At 45.7% G+C, this 25,687-nt stretch overlaps 2 protein-coding genes across 6 annotated transcripts in view; both read right to left on the minus strand.

Moving 5' to 3' along the window:
- Positions 1–2,381, minus strand: part of CAPN6 (calpain 6) — a 52,397-nt gene extending 50,016 nt beyond the window's left edge. Inside the window, exon 1 of the mRNA XM_030967592.1 lies at positions 2,271–2,381. The gene's annotated coding sequence lies outside the window, so the exon portion shown is untranslated. The remainder of the gene's footprint in view (positions 1–2,270) is intronic.
- A 10,377-nt stretch (positions 2,382–12,758) lies between these two features.
- DCX (doublecortin) overlaps positions 12,759–25,687 on the minus strand; it is an 83,190-nt gene continuing 70,261 nt past the window's right edge. For all 5 annotated transcript variants that reach the window (XM_030967974.1, XM_030967977.1, XM_030967976.1 and 2 more), the window contains one exon: positions 12,759–24,404. In XM_030967974.1, the coding sequence (XP_030823834.1) occupies positions 24,348–24,404 (57 nt within the window). In that variant the 3' untranslated portion in view covers positions 12,759–24,347. The remainder of the gene's footprint in view (positions 24,405–25,687) is intronic.

Raw genomic sequence — 25,687 nt, forward strand, 5'->3', positions numbered from 1 at the left:
GGATCTGTGTTGTGTGGATGTGCAATTGCATTAGTAAGAATATATTCAATGTTGATCAAATTTGCTGCACAGGATAATTTAATATCACCCTATCCAGTATAAATGACTGTGATCCAGGGCTCTCAGTAGTTTTGGATGGCAGCGCTCTCCTTGACTGGGTGAAACACCAAGTTTATTGTGTACTCTGGGGATGCCATGATTGTGCAGCATCAGCCCTTCTTTCATCCAGTGTTTGGGTTTTCCAACAAAATAAGGTTCGTTTGACTACAGCCTCTGTAACTCAGGACTTTTATAGGCACATAAAGAAGGTTTCTCTGTTAGCTCAGCTCAAGAATTAGCTGTGGGAAGGAGACACCAGCATTTGCCTTCTTGCAGAAACAGGACCATGCCACCCTTGTTCTGCTGTGCAGTTTTGCCACACTTAAAATCAAGAAAGAAAACCACATATTTTCATCTGGGAGTATCCCAACCCATCTCCTATCACTTCTGAGCAGGAATGTGGGGGAGAGCAACTGGACAGCCCACAAGCTGTTCGCTTTCACTGACAGCATCATGGCCTGGCAGAAACAACAGGCTATAAACCAAAGTTTTTCCACAATCAAATTAATTACAACACTTGTACTGCAACAGCACAGTGCTTAACCAGGTTCTTCTTTCACATCTCACTGGGATAGGAGAGGTTGTGTGGTACTTCAGCTGGGAGTCAGAATTCAGATTGCACTGCAGAGGCTGGGTGCTGGGTCAGGACCAAGCCTGACATTTCCTAAGCCCAGGAGTGGAGCAGGAGCTCTGCCAAGAACCTGCCACTGATTTTCTCAGCTTGTTCTCTCTCCCCATCTCTCCAGTTCTTGGTGAGATAAAGTGCGAACTCATTCTGACCCCTCAGGATGGAGTGCAGAAGCAAAGAGCTGCTGAGGAAAGCTGCCCTTGCAGGTGACTGTGCCCAAGGGGGAACAGCTGCGCCTGGCATGAGCAGAAACACCCCAAATTTGTAGGGCTGGCTGATGGTCAGGGGGATGTGGGATCCTTTCAGCTTGAGAACGGAGTGGTATCAATATACACCTGTGATTGTTCAGCAGTACAATGGTGGCTTCATAGTCAAAACCACTCAAAGTCCTGGCAGAACACACTTAGAGGGGATAAACTCTGGCTGGACTCCCTCTCTCCCCTCCTTGTCTTTTCCATGGGAGTTTATCCACAGTAGCTGCCCGTGAAACACTTGAACTGCTCTCTCTCTCCCCTCAGGCAAGGGCAAAGATTTAAAAAGCAATGGCATTAGCAGCAGAGCAGACTTTTGCCTCCACCTGACTTCCAGGTGAAACCTTCAACAAAATCCTGAAATTCTTAAAGATCACTGCAAGCAGAGACAAAACCCATGGCTCCTTTCAGGATTTTCCAAAGTGCACAGGTGTCCTCATGTTTTAAGAAACCTTGTCCTTCAGTGGCTTCCAGTATAGCCTCAAAATCAGACACATTTTCAGTTAACATCAGAGAGGTACAATTCCAGTTAGATTGTTTTAAAAAGTCATTTAGTACAGTAGATGGCAATTGTTACAATTAACATTAATCCAATCAAGTGATCTATAAAAAGCTCTGAAGAAAATGCAAACGGCACTGTCACTTCATTCACTCAAGCCAAGGTTTTGTGCTGAAACCACAGGAAACAGCTTTCTTCAGAATTCCAGTATCTCTCCATTCTGCCTTTTCATAAAAGTTAGTTTAAATAAAGAGGGTAAAAAGAAATTGCAAATTAATTAGTAACTCCTTATCAGGCCACTCCATGATTTTATATATCCACTTATCAATTATTTTAGATACAGTACAAAAATCTCTCCTTCACAAGAACAACGAAATAAAGTAAAAAAAACCCAAACCCCTTGAATTTCACAGTGAAAGAATCCACGGAGAGAACTGACAGTATTTTGGAAGATCAGAGACAGGGTGGCAAATGGAATTATATGAGCAGAGATCAAATCACACTTTCTCAGTCTGGCCCCTTTCTTTGGAATAACTGTAAAGGATGCCTGTAGAGAGAAGAGTAGAACTGGTTATCCCAGAAGAAAGGAAAGCACCCATGCTTTGGTAATAAATCCTGCAATAAATTTGGCTCAGAGTTGGCACAGAGCTGTGACTTTCTGAAAGAGCTATAGATTAAACAAACTCAGGTAATCCAAAGCATTTTCTCACAGTGTTGGCTCGTTAGGGTTCACACAGAGCTTTCCTTCCTGGCGACAAAGGTGTTAATGAGTAAACACCCGTCAGGCACTCACCTGGCTGGGGTCAGACGCTGCTGGGGCACGTAGAACTCCAGACTAGCTCCTGCAAACAGCGATCCCTCGGCTTCTTAACGTGGAATTCTCTGGGCTGTACCACGATCACATCTCTAGGGGGGTGTGTGCCGGGATAACTCTTCCAGGGATGTCCCAGGGACACCCGGAAAGCTCCGAGCTGACCAAAAGTGCAGAGGCTCATGCGCTCCTGACACACAAACCATCAGCTGTGGCTGTGGCTGGAACTGTGAATGAACTCTTAAAGAAGGAGATAAGGCCAGGCTGTTTGGCAAGAATTGCAGGGTTTGTTTGGATTTTTTTTAATTTTTTTTTTTTTGGTAGGGAAAACAACAGATTAATGTGCACCGTGAAAAAAAAAATGTTACATTCCTTATTAGACTGCATAGCACTCATTCTTTTCTCTCTGTCCTAGTAAAGGAATTGGTATCACTTCATGGGGGTAACAAAGTTTAGAACACAGAAAATAATACATTTCTCGGTGCTGTAGCAAAATAAAAAGGAGGACACAAAGAAATTCTCAACAAGAAATGGTTTTGGAAAAACAAGCTTCTCTCCATACTTTGCTCAGCCTCAATTTCCTTTGGGTAAATCCTAAACATCTGGGTTAATTTGACTTGATTTTTTTCTGATTTGAGGACTATAATACCTTTATTTTGCCATTATGTGGCTTTTATTTGTATTTTAGTAAATGTAGTCCCATTTTTGAACAAGCAGCATTTCAAAATGCATTACAAAATTTCATCTGTACTGTAGTTTTATATATTCTCCACAGTTTTCTTCCTCCATTTAATCCTCATTTTAGCATAACTGGTCTAAGTTTACAAATAGGTTCATTCCTTCTCCTCAACATTATTATTGAGCAAATTTCCTAGAGGAGATTGGACCTCAGGGGATGAGTGACATCCACAAACTACTCTGAAGATGATTAAGAAGTATCACAAATTTCTGCACTGCAGGACTATTTGCCCTTTTACCCCAATTCCTTTAGAACGCACGCTGAAATTTGGACTGAAAGTCCCTGGAAGCTGCCACTACAGTTTTACCATTTCATGAGTAAAAAAGCCTTACAAACTAAAGCCATGTGTTTCCAATTCCTGATTGAGTAAGTAGCCCAGAGTTTAAATCATAATAAAAAGCTGATGCCTGTATATTACATGCACACTGTGATTCATTTGCACAGCTGAGGGAAGAACATGAAAACTCCCACAAGAGCACAACAAAATTCCACTCTCTGAGCTGATAATAATATTCACAGCTTATAAGAAGTGTTCTCGCAGTAGCTGCCTTTGCTTTGATCCAGTGCAGAACAAAACCATGAGAACTTTTTGATGTGAGCGGTGTAATCCAAGAATTGGATGGGATTTGTCTGGGCTGAGGAGGAGCTCTTGCTGGAAGTCTTGTCAGAAACAGAAATTCCTTTGGACAGGCAGCAAGATGAGCTACACAGATGGCAACTAATGGAAAAAAAAAATCTGGAAAAGAGGTCTCAGTTATTGTGAACCATTTAACCTTACAACATCGTACCTGAAATCCTTGAATGATCCCTGCAGCCTTTAGCTTCCTTGATGGATGTGTCACCTCCTCTGGACTGGTTTCCATCCATGACTGTGCTGCATCTCCTGGTGTCCCCAGTTTCCTCACTGCTCTCCTGCACAGCCTGCAGGCACTCCCTGAGCAGTGCCCCACCACACTTCCCCTGCTCCAGACTTGCTGCTTTCTAAACCTGACTCCTCCTGCACCCTCAGCAGCAAACCAGAGCCAGCCTGTTTTGTAAAGAGACACCACAGTGCAAGGAACCCCCAGAACTTGCTCCTTCACGAGGTCTTCTATACCCCACATCTGTATGCTCAGCACCTTGAGCTCAGAGCCCATCACACCTTCAGAAATTCCTGCCTGTCACCTTGCACACACCCCACTGCCAGGTTCTTGTGTCCCACCAGAGATATGTTCATCTATTATTCACTTAATTTCATGGGGCAATTTATTAATAAAGCATGAGGTGGTTTCCAGCAGAGATTTGACTTAAATCCTACATGTTTACTCTACCCTTTCTAATTTAAGCAGTTTGAATAAAGAAGAGCCCAAGAAATCTGAAAACTAAGCAAGATTCACTGAAAATTTTCAGAGTTGTATATCCAGTCATGCCTGATTTTGCTGAACAACAGCATTTTGAACCTGGATCACTCCTCTTTCACATTGTGGAATTTTGATAACAGGTTCCTTCCTACTTTATCCTAAAGCATAAATGACAAGATGGGTTGGAGTAATGGATCAGTCCCAGACTGGTGGCTTGCTAGCACTGAGTTAAAGGAAGACAATCCCTAAAACAAAAGTAACAGAAGAGGCTGTGCTTTGCCCCTGTCTACAGCTGTAACAGAGGCTGAATGTGTACAGAGCAGGCTTTATCCCCCGACTACCTTAACCACAATCAGAAGAAAAAATTCTAAAAAGACAAGGCAGCACTACCCTGCGGGGTTTGAAGTAGAGTTTGGAGTTATTTTCCAGGCAGACTGGTCACAGGCGGAAGGAGGAGCAGGGGAACAGCCCTGCGAGGGAAGGGCCCCGGGATTTATTTCCCTGCAGGACACACGAAATCCTCCCTCCCTCCCTCCTGCGAGCCCGGGGAGGGGGGAGCGTGGCCGCGAGGTGGCGGCATCGCCCAGGGATGCGAGGGTGGGAAAGGCGAGGGATGGGTGAGATAGACAAGGCAAGGGAGAGGCGGAAAAGGCAAGGATGGGGAGGGAAAGGCAAGGGAGAGGTGGGACAGGCAAGGGAAGGGACGAGTAGCTAAGGTGTGATAGCTCCCTTGCCTTACCTTGCATATTCTTCCCTTGCCTTACACTGCCTACCCTTCCCTTGCCTTAATACACCTTGCCTTGCCTACTGCTCCCTTGCCTTCCCTTCCCTGCACCTCTTGCCTTCTTTGCCAGCCCAGCCCCACCATGAGCTCCACCACTACAGCTGCTCTCCCATCCCAACCCCACAGTTATTTCAGCTCCAGCCTCACAAGCTTTATTTCACTGCCAGCTCAGTTTCCACTCCAGCTCTCCATCTCCCCACTTGCTGTCACATGAAGCTGCTCCAGTTTCTTGGCAGCATCTTCATTTTATTTCCAGCCCTTCAGTCCCTACCCTGTCCCTGCCCCACAGGGGTTTCACCCCCAGCCATACCATGTTTATGTCTTGCCAGCAGTGGGCTCCCATGTGCTGCTGGAGGGAGTCACAGGTGGGCAGCAAGGGGAGAGAGGGATGGGGCAGGGCCGGGCTGGAAGTTGGAGTAGGGGTGGGGAGCGAGAAGGGGATGTTACAGAAGAGGGCTGAGGGAAGAAGGTAAGGATTAGGAGGGGGCAATCCCAAATGGCCCAGACCAAAGCTGCAGCAAAATAAAACTCAGGTTACCCTGGCAGACTCAAAGGCCTCCTGCAATCTGCCATCAGGAACCTGGGCTGGTGAGATCGTTTCTCAGAGAAAACAACCAATGTCAGTCTACAGGGGCCTGTTGGCCTGAGTGGAGGGCCACAGAGACAGAGCCATGTTTTGACAGTTCTGTGTTCCCCTTGGGATGCCCTTTGCAGCTGCAGCGTGCCTGGAGCTCTGGGCTTGGTGGTTTTCAGAACCCTAGCAGATGAGCAGGCACCCACAGCCGCAGGCCCCTGAACAAAAACATGAGCGCTTTTCCTTGGGAAACAAAACTCACCCATCCAGATTCCTGATGGCAGATTGCAGGAGCCTCTTGGCACTGCCAAACCAGCCCCAGTTGGCACTGGTGCCAGCTTGGGTCTGGGAGGCATCCTGGTTTTGTCCCCCTTGAGATGCCTTTTGCAGCTGCAGTGTGCCTGCAGCTCTGGGCTTTGTGATTTTCAGAAGCCTAACCCTAACCCTAGGCACTGCTGGAGGCTGGTGCAGAGCCTATGTGGGGAAAGTTGTCCTCGAATGAGAGGTTTGTGGGATGCAGCCCAGTAGAGATTGAAGTAATATTAAAAAATATAAGCAATAAATTTATTTTATTCTGTTATTATGTTGCTTTTATGTTCCACTAATGTTTTGCAGTAGAGTATTTTTATTGTATTTTTTTATTCTTTTACTAGGTAAGTGTCACAGACATCTTTTATGAAAAATCCTTTCCTTAGGATTTTCCTCCTGAGAAGCTGAGAGGCCTCAGGAACAAAATGTAAGTAATGATTATCTGCTGCTGTGGAATGCAACAGGTACATCTTTGATTGGCCCATGCTGGTTGTTTGTAATTAATGGCCAATCACAGCCCAGCTGTCTCAGACAGTGAGTCCGGGCCACAATTGTTATCATTCCTTCTTTTTCTATTCTTAGCTAACCTTCTGATGAAATCCTTTCTTCTATTCTTTTAGTATAGTTTTAATGTAATATATATCATAAAATAATAAATCAAGCCTTCTGAAACATGGAGTCAGATCCTCATCTCTTCCCTCATCCAAAAACCCCTGTGAACACCATCACAGGTAAGTAGTGTTTATGAAATAAAGGTTGTAGGACTGGGGCCACAGGGGACATAAAGGCTTGGCACAGGAGGCAGACCCAAACCCACATGGAGCTGAAATAAATGCCACAGGGAAGGAGATGGAGCTGCCCAGGGGCTTCCAGCCCAGCCAGGGGTGGATTCTCAGGGGGGCTCCTGGGGCTCAGAACCAGCCCAAGGGCACATTTTGGGATGGGAAACCTTGGGCTCACAGGCTGCTCCTTGCCCCTGTTGCCAGCTGGGGTGAGATGGAAAGGTGTGTGTGTTTGGGATCAGGTCTCGTTAGCAGAGCCCATTTGGGATGGGTGTGACAGCTCATGGAGATACTGAAGTGGCAATGACAGTGACTGGTTTGTGTCCTTGTTAACAGCCCTGGGCTGCAGTGAGAACCAGGAGCAGCTTTTAGCTGGAGGCAGAGGGAAGCTGAGGAGCTGGAGCTGAGGCAGCACAGCTGGCAAGACATAAACATGGTATGGGTGGGGGTGAAACCCCTGTGGGGCAGGGACAGGGTAGGGACTGAAGGGTTGGAGAGAAAATGAAGATGTTGCCAAGATCCTGGAGCAGCTTCACCTGACAGCAGTGGGGAGATGGAGAGCTGGAGTGGAAACTGAGCTGGCAGTGAAGTAAAGCTTGCGAGGCTGGAGCTGAAACAACTGTGGGGTTGGGATGGGAGAGCAGCTGTAGTGGTGGAGCTGGGCTGGAGCTATAGCAAAGATCCTGCTGTGAGAACCTACCATCAGCTACCTGATGGCAATGGGAAGAAGTGGAACGAGCTGAACGGGCAGAGCTGGCAGTAAAATAAAGCTTGTGGGGCTGGGATGTTGTCATTATATTGCAAGAGTTCTATTGTCATTACATTGCAAGGGCTCCATATTGATAGAGTTTCACACCTCCTTGATGTTTCGTGTAGGCAGCTCCTCTAGGCACTGACTCTTCCTTGTCCTCACAGCAGCCAACTGACTCCAGCTCCCTTCAGCCAACCAATCCACTCTTTTATAACACTCTTCTGATTGGCTACAGGTGTGGCTGCTAACATCAGGCCCGCTCCTAATCTTTAGTAATTGATTCAGCTGCAACTATTTAGGGGCTAAGATGACATTCTATACCACCTTCATTTACTCATTCTGTATCCCCCTACAGTGGGATAGGGGCTAAGGGAGCTGAAATCACCAGTTCTTCCCCACTTCTCTGGCACTGAGGGCCCTGTGCAGTGGAGCAGGACGGGTGTTTTTTGGGGCACACAGGACACATCCCCTGCTGCCATTCACCCTCTGTGTGGGCAGGCATCAATCAAGCTGAAAAACACACATGAAGAGAAAACTCCCTGAGGGGCTCACAGAGACAGAAGTTCCCTTCTCTTTGAATTGCCATTCGTATTCCGAGTGTTGTGTAAACATTAAATATTTAAAACATTGCCTGTAGCATTCTTGTTCTGCGGTGGGATTTGGATAAAGCCATTCCTGTCTCAGGGTCATGAGAAATGTGCTCAGGCTTAGCGTGTTCCCCTTCTCCATCGGAGATTCCAGGGCCTCCGGGAGTGCTGCCCCTCTCACACAGCCTGAAATCAGAGCCTTGTTTAATGTTGGCAGGAGCTGGACGGGGTTTGGCTCATGTTTGCCCTGTCATTCCTGGTCTGTGGGATGCTGCTGCTGCAGGAACAGTGTCCAAACCTCCCTCAGCATAGGAGCAGCTCTGCACTCCCAGACACAACCCACTGCACCAAGCTTTTTTTGCATGCCCAGGCCATGCTCACTGCAGTTTACATCTGCTTTGAGCACTGGGATGTTCCACCTTGGAACACGCCATTTTTGGTGGCATGTTGATCATGCAATGCCATTTTTTTATCTAGTGAATGTTTGTCTTCTTGCAGTTTCAGGTGCCAGCTCTGCTCTCGCAGTGCTGGTGATTTCTTGTGCTCTTGTAGTTTCCCAGGTGAAACTCTTCACATGGAGTCTGAAGGTGTGATTATCCCCATCCTGCTGAAGGTGTGATCATCCCCATCCTGCTGGCACCTGGAGACCAAAGAAATTCTAAGCCCATTCTGGGCACTTGTTGTGTTTTTTCTGTGGTCTCAGGTGATTCCCCAGGTGACACAGAAATCTGTGGCCACATCAAGAGCTGAAAGTCTCCTGAGTTTCAACCTACTACTCTAAACATTATTTTCCTAGTTCTGGTGCCAGGCATTTAGATGATCTACTTTTCTGACCAGAAAAGTGGAGTATGGTGAGTCATTTAAAAAATTAAGGATATTAAGGGCAGGCTTGGTTTTATGTACCTAAATCTATGTCAAGGGGACAGAAAGGTGTTTTTTAGTTTCTGTTTTAATGGGGTATGCCTTGTGGGGATGCTGCACTGGCCTGTGTGTGCCTGAAGCCTGTTCCAGGGGACTTTGTCACAAAACACAGGAATAAGGGAATTGTCCTTTAAGAGGAGAGCACGGGAGGACACATTTGCCCTTGTCCTCAAGTTCTCCAGCACATAACTGCATCCCCTCCCCACCCAAAGCATGACCCATTCATTTGCAGAGCTACAATAGCTTGGCCTCATCTCCCTGCACTTGGCTCCTGCTCCCGCTGTGTGTGCACAAGCAGTGCCTGGGTGGGCGACCTCATTTGAGAGCTGATTTCATTATAGATCAACTGTGTTCCTCCTCTCATGGATCTCATAGTTATCTTCCTCCCTGATGAGGACTTCTTAATTAAAGCATGGACAATTTGTGACAGAATGGCATTTTCCGAAGATTTTCTTTCGTGCTTGCACAAATGTGTCTCTCTCCAGAGGCCAGGCTGGTCATGTGTTAATTTAAAATGAAGGTTTTATTGCTGCGCCCTGCTCTAGGTGCTGCTCACCTTTCTAGGCAGTGCTGGAAGAAACATCATTTACAGGTTGATGACAGATTTGGCTGCAGGTTATTCCAGGCTCCTGTCCTGTGTTTTTTCAACCTTATGTTGGCATTGGTGCCTTATTTTTCAGCAAAACTGAGGCCATGTCAGAATGGCATCTTTGTTCCCCTCCTCTTCCCAAGAAGAGTAATTGACTTCTCCTGTTCCACCAACCCTGAAGACCTGAGCAGATCCCAGGAAGGTCCTTTTGCTTCCCCCAGTGTTCCCTTCCACGGGCTGTGGCACTTACAGGGACCCTGCCATGTCCCCAAAGACACCGAGGCCACATCAGAGAGCAAGGGGGCTGTGCTGCCTCCCAGCAGTGCTGCCCAGCTCAGCCCCTGCCCTGTCACACGGGGGGATGATCTCAGGTGGCCTGGTTTAACCCGAGCCCCTGGTTTTACCCCAACCCCACACAGCTGCTCACCCACTGCCTTCCCAGGGTGTGACCATTTTCACAGGGGTTCTTGGATGAGGGAAGAGATGAGGATCTGACTCCAAGTTTCAGAAGGCTTGATTTATTATTTTATGATGTATATTACATTAAAACTATACTAAAAGAATAGACGAAAAGGTTTCATCACAAGGCTAGCTAAGCTAAGAATAGAATCAGAAAGAATGATAACAAAGCTTCTGTCTCAGAGAATCTGAGCCAGCTGACTGTCATTGGCCATTAATTACAAACAAACTAAAATGAGCCAATCACAGATGCACCTGTTGCATCCCACAGCAGCAGATAACCATTGTTTACATTTTGTTCCTGAGGCCTCTCAGCTTCTCAGGAGGAAAAATCCTAAGGAAAGGATTTTTCATGAGAAGATGTCTGCGACACCAGGGGATGGGGAGGAGTCAGAGGGGTTCAAAAGGGAGAGAACTCGTGGGTTGAGACAAAGAGAGTTTAATGCATCAGAAATTAAGAAACTAATGATGATGATGACAATAAAAGAGAATTACAACGTACAAAGCAAGTGGTGCACAATGCAGTTGTCCAGCCCATGGATGGCTTTCCCTCAGTTTATGTGATAAGCATGACTCCAGATGGTCTGCAATATCCCTGGGTCAGTTGGGGTCAGCTGTCCTGACTGTGACCCCTCCATGCTCCTTGTGCCCTGAATCTCCTCACTGGCAGGGCATGAGAAGCTGAAAGGTCTGAGCACAGACACTGCTTAGCCATGACTGAAAACAAGTGTGTTATCAACATATCCTCACACCACTCCACAACACTTGGTGCTACTGGGAAGAAAATTAACTCTCTCCCAGCCAAAACAAAGCCAGGGAACTCTTGGTCAGGTCTCTCATGTTCAGAATGTGAATATTAAAAGCTTTTGCATAAGTTTTTAAGGCAGCTAAAGATGCAGGTCAGCCTGATGAGGCTGACAAAGCACTGATACAATTAAAGCAGTGCCACTGGGGTGTTCATCCCACTCAGGGGCTTTCACAGCTCCCTGGAGAATCTCCCCATGGTTATGGTCACTCCCATCCTTTGGGACGCCTCTGCTTTAGAACGTGGTCCAGCACTGCCTGGTATGTTGTCTGGAGGACAGCACCGAGCCAGCCTGGGGTGACAACCTGAAAAAATCTTTTTAAATCACAAGATTTGATGGCAGATGGTGAAAGGGAGCAGCAGAAAGTGGGATCAAACTCTGGATTTGATGGCCCAGGCTCAGAAAGCCCAAAATCTGAACACTGATGCTTAGCATCATTTCCAGGGATCTAAAATCCTCCTCTGTGTTGTCTTCACAAACCAGGAAAAGCAGAAGGCAGCAGCCAAGGGGTTTTGAACCAGGCCAGAAGTTACTTTAGTCCAAGCAACTGATACCACATAAGGGCTGACACCCTTGGACTGAGACTTTTCAGGAGCAAACACTTTTGCTGCTCTGATGTACCAACATTTTCCAGGACCCCTGATGTTCATTTCTGTCTAGATCCAGGCTGATGCAGCAGGAAGGCCAGGCTGTGGAAGCTGAATTTTGCTCTCACTGTCACAACAATAAATCTGGAGTGATTCCACATGTGCCAGAGGAGTTCCTGCTAAGACAGCAGCATCATTTCCAATGGCTTGCCATGCTGGTTGGGGGTGCCACACTACCAGCGTTTAGATTTCCTTTTAACTCTCTTTCCAGAGTCCCCGGAATAGCTGTGATAGATGTACACAGCAGGTTTTTCAGAACATTTTGCATGGGCAGGAGCACTTCCTCCAGGATTTTATTAGCATGATCCAACACATAGCCCCTGAAAGAGACACCAGGCTGCTTTGTTGTTGGCTCCTCGAGTGCGCAGGGACACAAGCAGAGAGTTTTCTAAAGCACTCGTTCTGCTTTTCTGATAACATTTCCTTCAGTTTCAGCCCATGCACATTCACATAAAGGCTGGCCTGAGTGTGGTTTTCTCCTGGTTTCATGATGGGAACTGCATTTTTTCCCACGTGGCCTTTCCCTGCAAACAGAACTGCACTGTCTGTGCTGCTCTGGCCTGTCCAGGCACAAGTGGGTGCCAGCACTTTGCCAAGAGGGGCGATGGGTTGGTGGCCCAAGCTTTATTGTCATTTCTCAGGGCCCACAGGGAAGAAAGCTTTTGTCCTCACTGTGGTTCTGACAGAGAGGCTGGGAAAGGAAAACTTGGAGCTTTTTCAGGCCTGTGTGGGAAGGCAGGACAAACACAGTGCAGCTCTCAAATCTCACCAAACTTCCCCAAACTCATGCGGGACTGCATGGGCCTTGCCCAGGCTCTGGAGGCCAGGGCAGGGTTCAGATGGGGGCCACATCTGCTGCTCTGAACCCACAGTTTTATCTGCAGTGCTCACACAGGGAAAGAGCTGCCCTTATTTTCCTCTTTTCTCCCAGAGTGGGACCCACACAGAGCTCATCCCTTTAGGCAAAAGGATGGGTCCTGCACAGGTTGGGCTGCTTCAGTCAGGCAGATTTGTATCTTAATTAATTCAGGGGCATCAAATTTCCTCTCCAGTCTCTTTTTTTTTCTGCATTTATACAAGTGGGGCAGATTTGGGAAAGCTGAGGTATCACAATGAATGAGTGTTCTATAATTCACAAGTCACAGTCAACACACACTCGACAAATAAAAGCCTCAGAAAGGATTTATCGGCCTAAATATTGAAACCAAATTTTATTTTTTGAAAATGACAATACACACATCTTGCAAATGTACATTTAGATGAGAAAACAATGAGTAACAAATATTGAGAGCAAAGCTATAAAGTGGACAGGTTCTCTGCTGCATGGCATTGCATTACAAGAATACTCAGACCCGGGATGGTTATTACAAGTAGCAAAAACAGTTCACAACACCTCACAAAAATGGAATTTTTTCCTAGTCAAATCTTCTGACAAAAGAAAATTCTGTTAAGGGAGAAGAGCCATAGGGAATAGAGGTGTGGATCTAGGTACACTTGGTGATTTTGTGGCACGGCTTTTTCGGGTTTCTTTAAATCCATTTCTTACAAAATGCATGTTTGTGAGTGACCCCATCTTCTCCAAGACTTTGCCCGTTTTCTGTCCTCCACTGCCAACAGAACCACAGCTAACAAACAAGAAGCCCCTTGTACTCAACTCAGAGCTCAGGAGTGTGGAGAAGGAGTTGTTTACAGACCCCCCCCAACAACATAATTCCCATATCCCATCCCCACCCCCTTGCTGTGTATCCAGGAAAATCAAAAGTGTGTGCAAACTCCGCAAATCAGGGGCCGTGGGACGAGTCCCAGGGACATCACCCCCACCACCACCACCAGCAGGAGTGGAGGCCACGGCCAACGCCGCTCGTGCTTCTTGCCTCAGCTGCAGTGGCCCAGCAGCACCTCACCCTCCAGCAGGGCCAACCTCCCAAAGGCGGCACTCGCCCCCCAGCTCGGGCAGAGGCACTGGGGACTGATCTCCTCCTGCTGTATCCTGCAAGTTGGATCTGACCAACGTGCCAAGGCAAGGCACTGCGAGAAGTACGCTCCCCGAGAGAACCTGTTGAGAACTGCTTTTCAAACCTGGTCATTTTATTTATGCCCAAATCTGTACTTTACAACCACGAGAGAGAGAGACAAAGACAGAGTAAGAGAGAGGGAGAGAGAGAATCTTTCCAGGAGGAAAGGAAGAGCTAATTAAGAAAAGAGAGGTACAGGACCATGCATTTACTCTCAAGAGCTTGTTCACGAGCAAGCCAACATTTCTAACACTACAACCACTCATCTACATCTGTTTGCTAAGTAACTGAGTTCTACCTACAACTAGAGAGCAGAAGGGGTATTTTTATTTTCTTCCCCCTCCCTTTAAAACGTCAATAAAAATGTTTTCTGTACAAGTTGAATGGCACAAAAGGTGGTTAAAATGCTAAGTAACTCACCACAAATGGAGAATGCAAAATTAGTTCAAAACATGCATGGACTGTGTACAGGTAAGCAAGGAATCATTGGCATAAAGCTGCAATATATTACAAGATGATACAGTTGAGATCTTTTGGAATAACCTCTGCTTGTTCTGTCCCTTTGAAGAGACCTTCACATAAAAACTCAGCATAAAGGGAACTCAAGGTACATAGCCAAGCAGGAAGTTAACTATGGGCAACGTTATTTGTCTGAAGAGAAAAGCATTTCCCCTCCCCTTCCACACACTCCCCCAAGGTACAAAAGTCAACTTGATCAGCATTGCTGCAGGCTTGCCAAAAACAAAGGTTAGACGGGTCTGGGGTAGGAGAACAAAAGCACCATTTAAATTAACAGCTCTTTGTACAATGTCATTAATTAAATACCTTACTCTTTAAACAAAAACATCCTGAAGTTTACCAATCCCACCAAAATAACCATGGATCCCTTCCCACCCCCGTGTCCTCCAAGGTTATGTACACAGAGTTTAAAGTATACCAGCTAAACTTTAAACCCAGCTGCCCCTCCAACCCCCACCCTCTGAACCACAAGAGAAAATCCATCGTGGCCTCTCAGTTCTGTTATATTATATTGCAGCTTTGTTGTTAATGAGGAAATCATACGAACTCAATGCATGGTCTAAGACAGTGATCCACCAGCAGGTTCCAGTTGAGCTGCACATCTCCCTCCCTCCCTCTCTCCCTCAGCACTGCTGGGTGGTGGCTCTGCAGGTCTGGGAGCCACAGGGTCCTGAGCAAAGGCAGCTCCTGCTCTCCAGACAAGAGCAGCGTGAGGAGCTCAGGCTGAGGGCTGGCAGCTGCTCACCTCACCTTGGGACAGGATTTGTAACTGAGAAAGCAGACAAAGGCTAGTGACAGCAAAGCCAGCAGGCTGATCCTCCTTTCCTGTGCTTCCACACTAGACTGTGTCACAAAATCCAGAGGATTATGGAGAGGAATGTGTCATTTCAGAGAACAGAAGAGTTTTGGCTAGACAGGTTTCCTCTTTCCAAAAGAGCCTGGGTGTCTTCTAATTGCTAATCACAGCTGTACTAGGACTGCCACGGTGCTCAAGCTGCTTGGATCACCCACCATTTAAATAAGAAGCAAACTAACAACAATTTCACACGTCAGAATTCAGCATGTAATTATAACTCTCAGGCTTCCTTGTTCTTACATTCAATACTCCTGCTTCACCATATCTAAAAACACCAATTAAGTGCAATTAATTCCCTAGACATTCTTCTTTTTAGGCAGATGCATCATTAGACATCACACAAAAATCTGGGAAAAGCTCCTCTGTCTTAAAGAGAGGGAGAGAAAGGAAAAAAAGCTGTGTGTTCTGCAACCCCCCTGTGACTGTATGGTCAGCATGAGAGGGAAACAGAATATCACAGGATTTCACCTGCCACCTGCTAAGGAAAGTGAATTACAAGCCTATCCATACATGCTCTGCAGTGGTTGGAAGCAGATAGAGAAAAGCAGCCATGCTGTAATTAAAAAAAATGACAAAATACTCTACCAACACAACCCCAAAAACCCAAACAACAACCAAAATAAGCCCCACAAAATGTTTCTCAGGGATTCTCTGAAAATGAAATTTGTTAAGAACTGGGCCTGGACCCAAGGTTGGGATCCCTTTGGTCCCTTTCAGGTATTTCCCAAGTCTCACCCTGAGCATGGGTTTCCCAGAGCCAGGGTTTGGTGCTGGCTCTCCCTGACCAGGTGCCACCACCGTGTTCCATCCTGCCTGCACGTGCCAGGTGAGTCCCAGTGCTCTGCAACAACCTCCCCAGTGCAAATGTGACTCCAGTTTAGCTCCATTTCCTATAAATAACTCTTGCAAAGAGAGATGGAAGAACCAGCTTGGATAAAATTCAAAAGCAGCCTTGAGTTTAGATGGGTCACCTAAAATGAACCCAACCTTCCTTTTTATTTCAGAGGCATTTGGCAATGTTTTTTCTCTAAAAACCAAGCCAACCACAAATCTCTATTCTGCCTGGCACTAGCTGGGACTAGAGTAGAAAAATAGTGGTAAAAATAGAAGTACTACTTCTAGTCCCATAAACCTGCTGGGCTCAGGGCATATCTGTTGGTAGACTGAGTGAGAGTGAAGTGAGATAAAGTCAACACTCTTTAGAAGCAAAAAATATGGAGGAGGCCCTGATTTGCTGAGGTTCCTTGTTTAATTTTCAATTCTAAAATTTTTAATGTATTTCAGCAAACTATTTCAGCTTTATCAGTAACCATAATTAAACTATACAAAATATCTCCCATCTATAACTTGCTGTTCAAGGTCCATACAAGAGATCACTTGATAACTGGGGTCAGTGAGCTTTTCTCTGCAAAGGCTGCAGCTGTCACCCAGGAAACTGAATCTGCACTCAAGTAATCATTCATATAAGCATTATCAACAGTAGTCAATCTTTGAAATAGGAGACCAACCTTGGACCAGATAGATTCATAAATTAATTACAGAGGAGCTTCTGCCTGGTTAAAGCAGCAGAAAATTAGGTGTATTGGGTTCCATTTGCATCATTTTGAGTGTCTGACAATTTATGGAAATAAAAGAGATGCAATTTTTATGCGACAAAAAAAATAATCTGAGACTGTTCAGCAAAAAAGTGTTTGGATGAGACAATTATTTTGTGGTTTAGGATTAAATTCACAAGCAATTCAACTGAATTTAGGAAAAAGATCTCATGAGAAAAGCAGGGCGAACACAGGTGCCCTTGTTCAGCATGGTTTCCCACAGGGGCTGGGCATTTCCTGGGCAAGATCAGCATCACCTCTGTGCCCACACAGCACACCCTCCCTGAGGACTCTGTCCTGCCTTTTCACCCTGTCCCAGAGTTTGCTGAGCTCCGTGGGAGGGGATGGGAGGCTCTGAGGTGCCCTCATTATTCTCTTACATTCCCCAGAGTGCCAGGTCTGTCCTCTCCAGGCCAGGGTGTGCTGATCAGTGATTGCTGTTTCTGATCTGACACAGGGAGGAGTGTAAATAAACCCAGCCCACAGCTTGGGGCTGTCCTTCAGCACAGGGCTGCATCTTGCCTCTCCCTCTGAGGGATGGCACGTGCTGGCAGCAGAGTTCAACAGCAGCAGGGAAGGAGCTTCACACCAAGTCCTCCTGCCTGCAGCCAGGTTTGGCCTCATTTCTGCCAAGGGGAGAGGGACAGACGCTGCTGTGGACAGACAGCACCCCCTGGCCCAGGTACCTGCAGGGACATCACTCTGAACAAACAGCCAGGAGCTGCTGCTGTTCCTCTGTCCAAACCAAGCCACAGATCCTCAGCTAGCCCCAGCCTCCTTCTTTGTTTGTCCCTGGAATTTCTTGCCTTTGTCTTTCATTATTCCCACACACCAGTGGCACTGACATGTCCCAGTGCTCTCCCTGCCATTGGATTTTCTCTGAAGCTCCAGCTCATTTCATGACTCAGCACCTACCTCTTAACAAACACCCCCCACCACTCCTGTAAGGAACAGGCTTCTCCCTTCCTTCCCTGTGTTTTCCATCATGGCATCTTCCCCTGATGATTCTCTTTTGCAGCTGACAGATTAATTACTGCCAAGATTTGTTCATTCCCCTTGGGCATCCTCCTTTTTCTTCAGTTTGAGTGATAAACTGCCAGACCTAGGGAGCCTCCAAACTGGCTCAAGAGCCCTGAGTTCAAGAGGGAAACAGAATATCACAGGATTTCACCTGCCACCTGCTGAGGTGATAAAGAGCAAGAGTCACAAGACGTGAGTTCAGGTGCACTAAGCAGGGACACTGCTCTCTCCCATGCAGACATCTGACCACAAACGCTTTCTGAACAAGGAGGTTTTGAACACCTGGCCCACTGTTTTCTTGGTAGAAAGCCACTGAAATAATTAGACTTATTCACTGTTTGTAAACAGAAGGCCCATATTTTGACTACTAGCACGAATTGCCCCTGATACGTGCACGTACATCTAACAAAAAGAGGGGCAGTGGGGGCTGTATCCAGGCAGGAGAGGAATGGGCTGCTGGATGAGGGTACCTCCTTCCTCCCAGGGATGTTGCTGGCTCCCCCGTGGTTTCAATGGGGAACTAAAGATTAGGTGTCTCTCTTTCCCCATGACTGAAATACTTCAACATTTTTACAGCAGAGTTTTGAGCGAGCCAGAGGTCTGTGAGAGACTTGCCAGTTTGCTTCTGTAACGTGTTCAGACTTTGCTGAGCAATGAAGACATTTAAAAATCAAGCTCTTTTATCAGCTTATCTCAAAGCACCCTACAGGTGGAGGGAAGTATTGGGACCAGCCCTCTGTGCACTGGCACAAGGAGAAGTGATCTGTCCAGAGTTGTGCCATACCCCAACAGCTCTGAAACCCACTGCTGAATCCCTAGGTTTGATTCTGATTTGCCCAGAAGCTCATCTGTGGGCCAAAAATAGGTGTTGATGTGTTTAACCTCCTCTAAGCAGTGTCCCAAGGGATGGACAGTGGTCTGTGACCCCAAAACTCCACATTTTCCTCTGCAGGTGTAGTACTCACACCAGGCCCTGCAGCTGGGATCCTGTCAGAGCAGCTGTGCAATGGTATTGCAGGAAAAAGCCTTTCCACCCACCTACTTACATTCCCTGAAAATCTCCCCTCTCCCTGTTAAAACATGGGTTTGTCACCTTGGCCTCAGACCTTCAGTCATCACTGCCTAGAACTATTCCAGAGGAAACAAAACAAAGCAAAGAGGGGTCTATACATTGCTGCTCCCAGCCTTTCACCTGCAGGCACCAGGAGAAGCCAGCTCTCGAGCCAGGAGCAGAGGAGGAGGATGAAGAACATCTGAAGAGCAGAATCAACCACCACTGCAGCAGAACCCAGCCCTGTTCACTCCACAGTGAGGAGCAGCTGTGACACACAAGACTCAGCTTTAACATTTCCTGAGATACTGTGGAGAGGCTCAGATTCATGCAGATGGGACAGAGGCATCAGCCAGAAGAATTCTGTGGTTCTGGAGACAGCAATTTTCAAGAGATGTGCTAAATACCTCAAGAATTGAAGTGTTGCTTGTCTCCTTTGGTCAAGGCCATTGAACCCCAGGCCTTGCTGGGCACATGCACAGTCGTGCTTCTGAAGCCCAAGGGATGTTAGAAGGCACTTAAAGTCTTCACCTTGCTGCTCTCATCACACCAGGGTGGGGTTCCAGCTGGATCCCTTCCAGGTGTCTTGTGTAAAGCACTTGTCCTGTTGCATGGACTGGCCTGACTCTTTAGATACACAGAAAAAGATCCTCATCCCGTGCCATCCATTTGCTTCTACAAAGAACCTCACCAGTCCCAAACACTGTCCCAGCCTGCTTCCATCAGCAACCAGAAAAAATTGACCTGGAGCCTAAGTCACCACATGGAAACAAAAAAGCTGTTTTATTCCACTGTGGTCATGATCAGCACCTGGTGTGTGGCAAACACACTTCTACAGCGCTTTTCTCTGGTTATGGATTGTCTTAGCTTGAGAAGACACCTTCTAGGCTAATTTTACATCTACTTTACTTATCTATTATCCCTTTCTCTAAAAATGATTCTGCCTCTATTACAGTGGAAGAGAGCCCTTGGTTGCTTTTCATGGCTGTGGGGCACCACGGAGGTCAGCAACAAAATCACTCCAGAGCTCTCAGCACGCTGGGGAAGGCTCAGGCTGCAAAATCCACACTGGATCCCTGCAGAGAAGATGTCACTTCCAGGGATGGCTGTCCCTGGAACAGTGTCTGCAATCCCAGAGCACTCCCACAGGCTGTGCTGGGAAGCAGCAGGAAGAGCAGTGCTGACCTCAAAGGCATGAAAAGGCAAAGACAAGGCATCCCAGGAAATGTTATCCGTGTGGATAAGGAGAAACTAACACTTTAATGCCCTTGCTTCAAAGTGGAAATGCCTGGGTGTGACTCTGCTTTGCTGTTTGCCAAATTTTTTTGGTTCTGCCTCCTTTTTTTTCCCCCTTCAAAAGTACTGAACAAGCAAATGGGAGAGAAATGGCAGCTCGACCAAGTGTGTGGATTTTTGTGTGCCCACACGTGTGTTAGCTGAGGGTGAGAGAGATGTGGAAGTTGTTTTCTAGGCAGGATTCTTCTATCATCTATGGAAATAACACAATTAGGGTTTCTAGCTCCTGAGAAGACAATAAATAATGTGCAGATACTGGAAACACAGACAGTGGTAGGGAAAAGCTGCTTCCGACTCCCACCACAAAGTAAAATCTCATTATCAAACTCTTTGCAAATCACTTCAAGATATTTAGCTGGTGGAACTGAACTAGCTCCAAATCATATACCAGATGAGGCTTTAAACCAGAAACTTCAGGATTATAAATGCTTTACAAGTGATAAAAATCCCAAGGCTGAAGGTTTTGCTGCATTGCTCTCATCTTCTACAGTCAAGACCATCACCTGAGTGTAAAAATGCTAAACCCTTCTGCCTGTACTATTCCTTCCTAATGAATGTGCCTGAAACAGGGATCTTAATATGCAAATTTGCTAAATTATTCTGAATAAAGACAGATTTCAAAGAAACAAAGCCCTGCTACTTTAAGAGTTACTCCAATTTGTTTTTAAATACTGTACTGTTTTAAAACAATATAGTCTCCGTGATTCAATTAGTCTCTGAAAGCACTAAAGGCAGCCTCATGAGGCAAATTAGACAGGGTTTTTATAGCAGAATTAATATGGCAAATCCTCATATCATGTGGAGCTTTATGAGCTTGTAAATGTAAAAAAAAATAAAAATATGAAAGGTGAACTGTGGAGTATATAGTGGAATTACTATCATTGCTTCAGGATCTCACAGGGTCTGGAATTGCCATAGTAAATTGGAAGTAATTACTAATTCACAGCAGTTCAGGAAAGCTTTCTGACCAAATCCAAGCTTAATCTTGTGAAAAGTCAACAGGAGTAAAGCACTTGCTAAAATTTAAGCTTTTAGGTTTTTTTCCTGAATCACAGCTGTTCTTCTGTTTCAGTAACTAAGGTCTGGTGCCTGTGCACTGTTTCTCTTTGTATTCAAATCTAGATGGGGGATCCTACAAAGCCAAAGATAACTAGTTCTGAATGTATGTAACATTCCACATGCATTTCTGTACAAAAACTCATGCAATATTGGCATTAATACAGACTTCACTCTATGCTACAGCTGAAATGCTCACTGACTTCTACTGCCCAGGCATTTCTACCTAGAAAATTGCTTCTTAAAACTTGGGAGTCTGACCTCATACCCTGTTTTCTTTGTGGCTTCTGCTGGTTTGAATGGCTATTTTTCCCACTGAACAATTAATTTTAATCCTTTTAGGCCTTTTCAAGGTGCCCCTAATTCCCTGAAGGAATTGCTGGGCTCAGCCCCACCACAAGATGATCCTCATGCAAACAAAGCTGCATTCCCAAGGGGCAGCTGGCAGGATCAGCTCTGAGATGTCACCAGGTGCAGCTCAGGAGGAAGAGCTCAGTGATTCCTCAGTGATGCTGCACCAGGAAAAGCATCTCCAAATAACCAAACAGAGCTTCTGGCAGGAAGGAGAGGAGCCCCTTCTCAACAACCATCCAAACAAAGCACCATTCCTCCCCTGGGATCCTGCTTTCTCTTACACAAAGTGGGTGAGAGCATCTCCCAGACTCCTTTCCTCCCGCCAGCAGCTCAGGCTGCAGAGAGCAGCCCAGATTTGGGTTTCCTGCTGGATCTGTGGTGAGTGTCCTGCACTGAGCAGCACGAGAACCTGGGTGGGACTGCATGGCTGGTCTCCTGTTTATCTGAGGAAAGGTGGCAGGACAGGCTCACCCTGACTGTGAGAGGAATGGCCTCTGCCACAGTGTGACAACACCCTGGACTGCAGCTCCAGTCCATCCATGGTGACTGCTCAGGGTCCCTGGACAGGCAGAGACTCAGGGAGGGACTCTGAGATTTCCACCAGCAGAACAGAGGAGAGGGTAAAAGCTTGTCAAGTTATGTGTCCCACTAAAGCTTTCCCTAAGACAAAAGCTCTGATGAATAATCTTGTTATTAGCATAACCAAGGCCTTTGACATCCTTATGCTTAAAAAAGTCCTTTTTGCTCATGACCAGCTTCTACAGTAGCACTCACAGGATTAAACAGCCAAAAATTAGCACCCATAACCAAATCTGCACCCAGAATATTTCAGCACCTTCTGTTAGAGGGTCTGAAAGCACTTGACAAATGTTAACCAACATTTGGCCTCACAACCCCCAGTGAGGTAGAACAGAGCTGTCCCTGCAGGGACAGACAGACAGATTGAGGCACAGGGTTACTCAGAGACCTGCTCCCATTCAGACACAAAACTCAGCAATGCCAAGGGCTTAGAGGTGTGCTGACTGCTGCACCCAAGCTTTGTCCACAGCACCATCCTTCCCCCCCACAAACCCTCAATGAGCCCTTAGCCTGTGAACTAACCCCAGGATTCTATTTACAATATTTAAAATGACCATTTAGCAGTTGTGCAGTCAGAGAGTTATTCAATCAAATGAAGCTATCAGTGAGAACAAATGGCTCCTTGTGCAAAACTCTGGCTGTAAATGATCATGCACTAAGACTACTGGGTGCAAATTTGGTGCATGATAACTCTGACCCCTTGACAATTCCCAATCCTGGCCTCTCTCTGATAAATCTCTTTTAAAAAGTTGCATTATAAGTATGATCACACGAGCCTCGAAAGATGCAGCCTGCACAGATTGTTTCATCTCAGCAATGCAAGCAAACAAAACGTGGAGTGGCTTTGGGAACAAGCCAGCATTCATGGAGCATCAAACATCACAAGGATAAAATCCATCCTAACCACAAGGGGCTGCAAGGCAACAGGGAGTAGGTGTCTATGTTGGGAAAAAAAAAAGAAAAAAGCAAAAAGCAACAAAGAAAGGCTTGATTGCACAGATTTCATTTAGGTAAAGTTCTGCAAGAATCAGTTTCATCAAAGCTTATTCCATGAGGGAGGGAGGCAGTGGCAGCTGGCCTGGGACGAAGCTTTGGCGCAGTAAAAACCACCAGCCCTGCGTGAGGAGATGAACTTTGCATTCTGGAGGAGGCATTACTGATTAATAAAAGCAAAAGCTTCTCTAAATACAGCGAGTTTGTTTTTTCTCAGATAGAAGAGTTTCTTAAAATACAGGTTTTTAGAAGACCACAAAACTTCATTTGTTATATAAGTAGAGAATCTGGCCATAGTTAGGAATACTGAAGTGTAAAAAACCAAATACGTAGTCTTAAACATTACAAAAACTATCAAAACATTCAATATTTTGAATTGACCATTTTTCCCCCCCTACACGTGTCTGTTTTGGCAGTGATGACAGGATTTCTAAACTGAGTTACTGTTATTATTGTTCTGCAGTTGTGGTTGGTTTTTTTTTTGTACTTTTTTTTTTCTGAACGTGTTTTTTAAACAAAAGAAAATTACCAGCTTTTATAAAAAAGAAGGAGCTTGAATCCTTACTCCCAAAACACAGATAAAAGGTTTTCCTTTATAAAAAGTGTATTGATTTTTTTTGCTATAAAAAGTGACCTATAGGGTGTCAAACCTGAAAACAAATTCTCACAGTGTTTTCAGTGTTGGCTGTTCACAAGGCATTACTGTTACAAACAGAGATAGAGAGATACCATAGGGGAGGTATAAATATTTGTTACCAGCTAGCAGCATTGCATGTGGAAGATGTTCTACACCAGATAACTCAGCTGATTTATGGGTTTTTTTGCTTAATTATTTTAAAAAAATCCCAAACAATATTTGAATAATTTGAATTATTGTACTAACCTCACTTAGCATCTGACACAATCGTTCCTGATCTCATGCAAGCTTCTGCTGGCATATTAAGCATCCAACTAGAAATTCCCTTCCTGCTCTCCACAATAAAACCAAGACTCTTTAGAATGCAGGTGCCAAAACTGGGGCTGTGAATGAGGAGCAGGTGAGCTGGCAGTTTGCACAGGTGGAGAGCATCACCTGCAAAGTGCTCAGCAAGGGCTCCATTTGCACACCTCCAGGGGAACTACTTCACTAACACTCGGGAAACCACATGGTTGCAGCAGCAGGAGAAACAACAGAAGAAAATGGTAAATGCACAGAATCCTTGGCACGGAGGCCCCAAATTTCTCACAATGCCCATTTTGCACCCCTGTGACTTAGAAGAATGGTATCCCTCTATCTCTATAGACTGGCAGGTGTTGGTTTGTGGCACAGAGAGGAGAAATCACAGAACAAAAATGACATTTAACTGTGTGTCCTTTGACTTGAAAGCACCAGTCACCGATCTGCTTGTGTGGCAGAGGTACTTTGCTGTATCCCAAATGCAACGCGGACATCTCACTCTACATGGAGTCTCCCAGGGAATCCGAGTCATCCAAAGACAGAGGCAGGTACAAGTCCTGTAGGGAGAAAGGAGAAAATGTTAACCCTCACCAGCAGCTCCCACCCTTGGCCATGCAAAGGGAAGCACTGAGTGGCTTTGGGCACCCCAGAGGCTCAAATTCACATTCCAGAGGGTGGAATGTGCTGGTGACTGCGCTGGGCTCACCAGAATCCAGGGAGCTCAAGGCTAAAATCAAGGCAGGCTCCTTGCACAGAGGAGCAAGAGCATCTCTGTTCCTGATGATTGGTCAGGGGTAAGTTTCAGGGTTTTTTTATTGTTCTGGATCAATGTGGCCATACCAGCAAATGCATCTCTGTTCCTGATGACTATTCAGGGATAAGTTTCAGGGTTTTTTATTTTTCTGGATCAATGTGGCCATTCCAGCACGCGCACGAAGGAGCAGCATCGTGCCTTAAACACATCTCTTTAAACCTAAGTCCACAATGAAGAGTCTTACCTTGGTTTGACAGCTGCCCTCAGGACAAATCTCCAGGAAAATCACATCTTCCATGGTTTATTCTTTATTTTAAGTAACTTCTAATCAGTTGGAAAAGTTAATAAAATAATCCCAAGTTTGTTATTTGGATCAAATGCTCAATATAATGCTTTTCCAGTGTCCCTTTCTGGGGTAACCATTTTATTGCATTTGTTTAAAGTTCTTGTGGGACAAGGTACAGGAACCAGCTCAAGAGCTCTCCTGGGACCTTTTTGAACTCTGACCCACACACAGGTAATAACTGTGAGCAAAATGAAGAAAAACCCAAATATTCAGGAAGGAAATTCACAGAAATCTTGATATAAGAAGAGGTAACATAGGACTTTGTGGTGAGCTCAACCTAAGCATTTATCACTTGAGCTTTAAGGAGAGAAAAGTGATTTCATCATAAGCAGGAAATTGCTTCTGGGAGAAAGACAATGATGCATGAATATTCTGGTAACCTAAAATGCTGAATTTGTGTTTGCTGATTGGCTTAACTTCGTGGAGAAAATCATAGCTGGGTTGGCTTTGCCCTCAGCAGTCTCCATCTATTACAAATGGTCTCAGGGCTGCACTGGAAAGGTGATAAATCAGCCAGCTGCAAACATACATGAAACATTAAAAAGGTGAGTTTTATTTGTCTTGAGAAACAAATCCTCACCTCAAAATTTCTCAATGAGATGGAAAGTTTGGAAAATCTTTATTGTTCCTAATGCTGAAGCAAAGGGTGCAGTTGCAGCATTACTTCTGCTGAAGTGATGAACTCAGACCATGGACCAGATTCTGTCCTCAGTTATAAATTAATAATAAATCTGGACACA

Source organism: Camarhynchus parvulus, chromosome 4A (genome assembly GCF_901933205.1).
Source record: "Camarhynchus parvulus chromosome 4A, STF_HiC, whole genome shotgun sequence".
Lineage (NCBI taxonomy): Eukaryota > Metazoa > Chordata > Aves > Passeriformes > Thraupidae > Camarhynchus > Camarhynchus parvulus.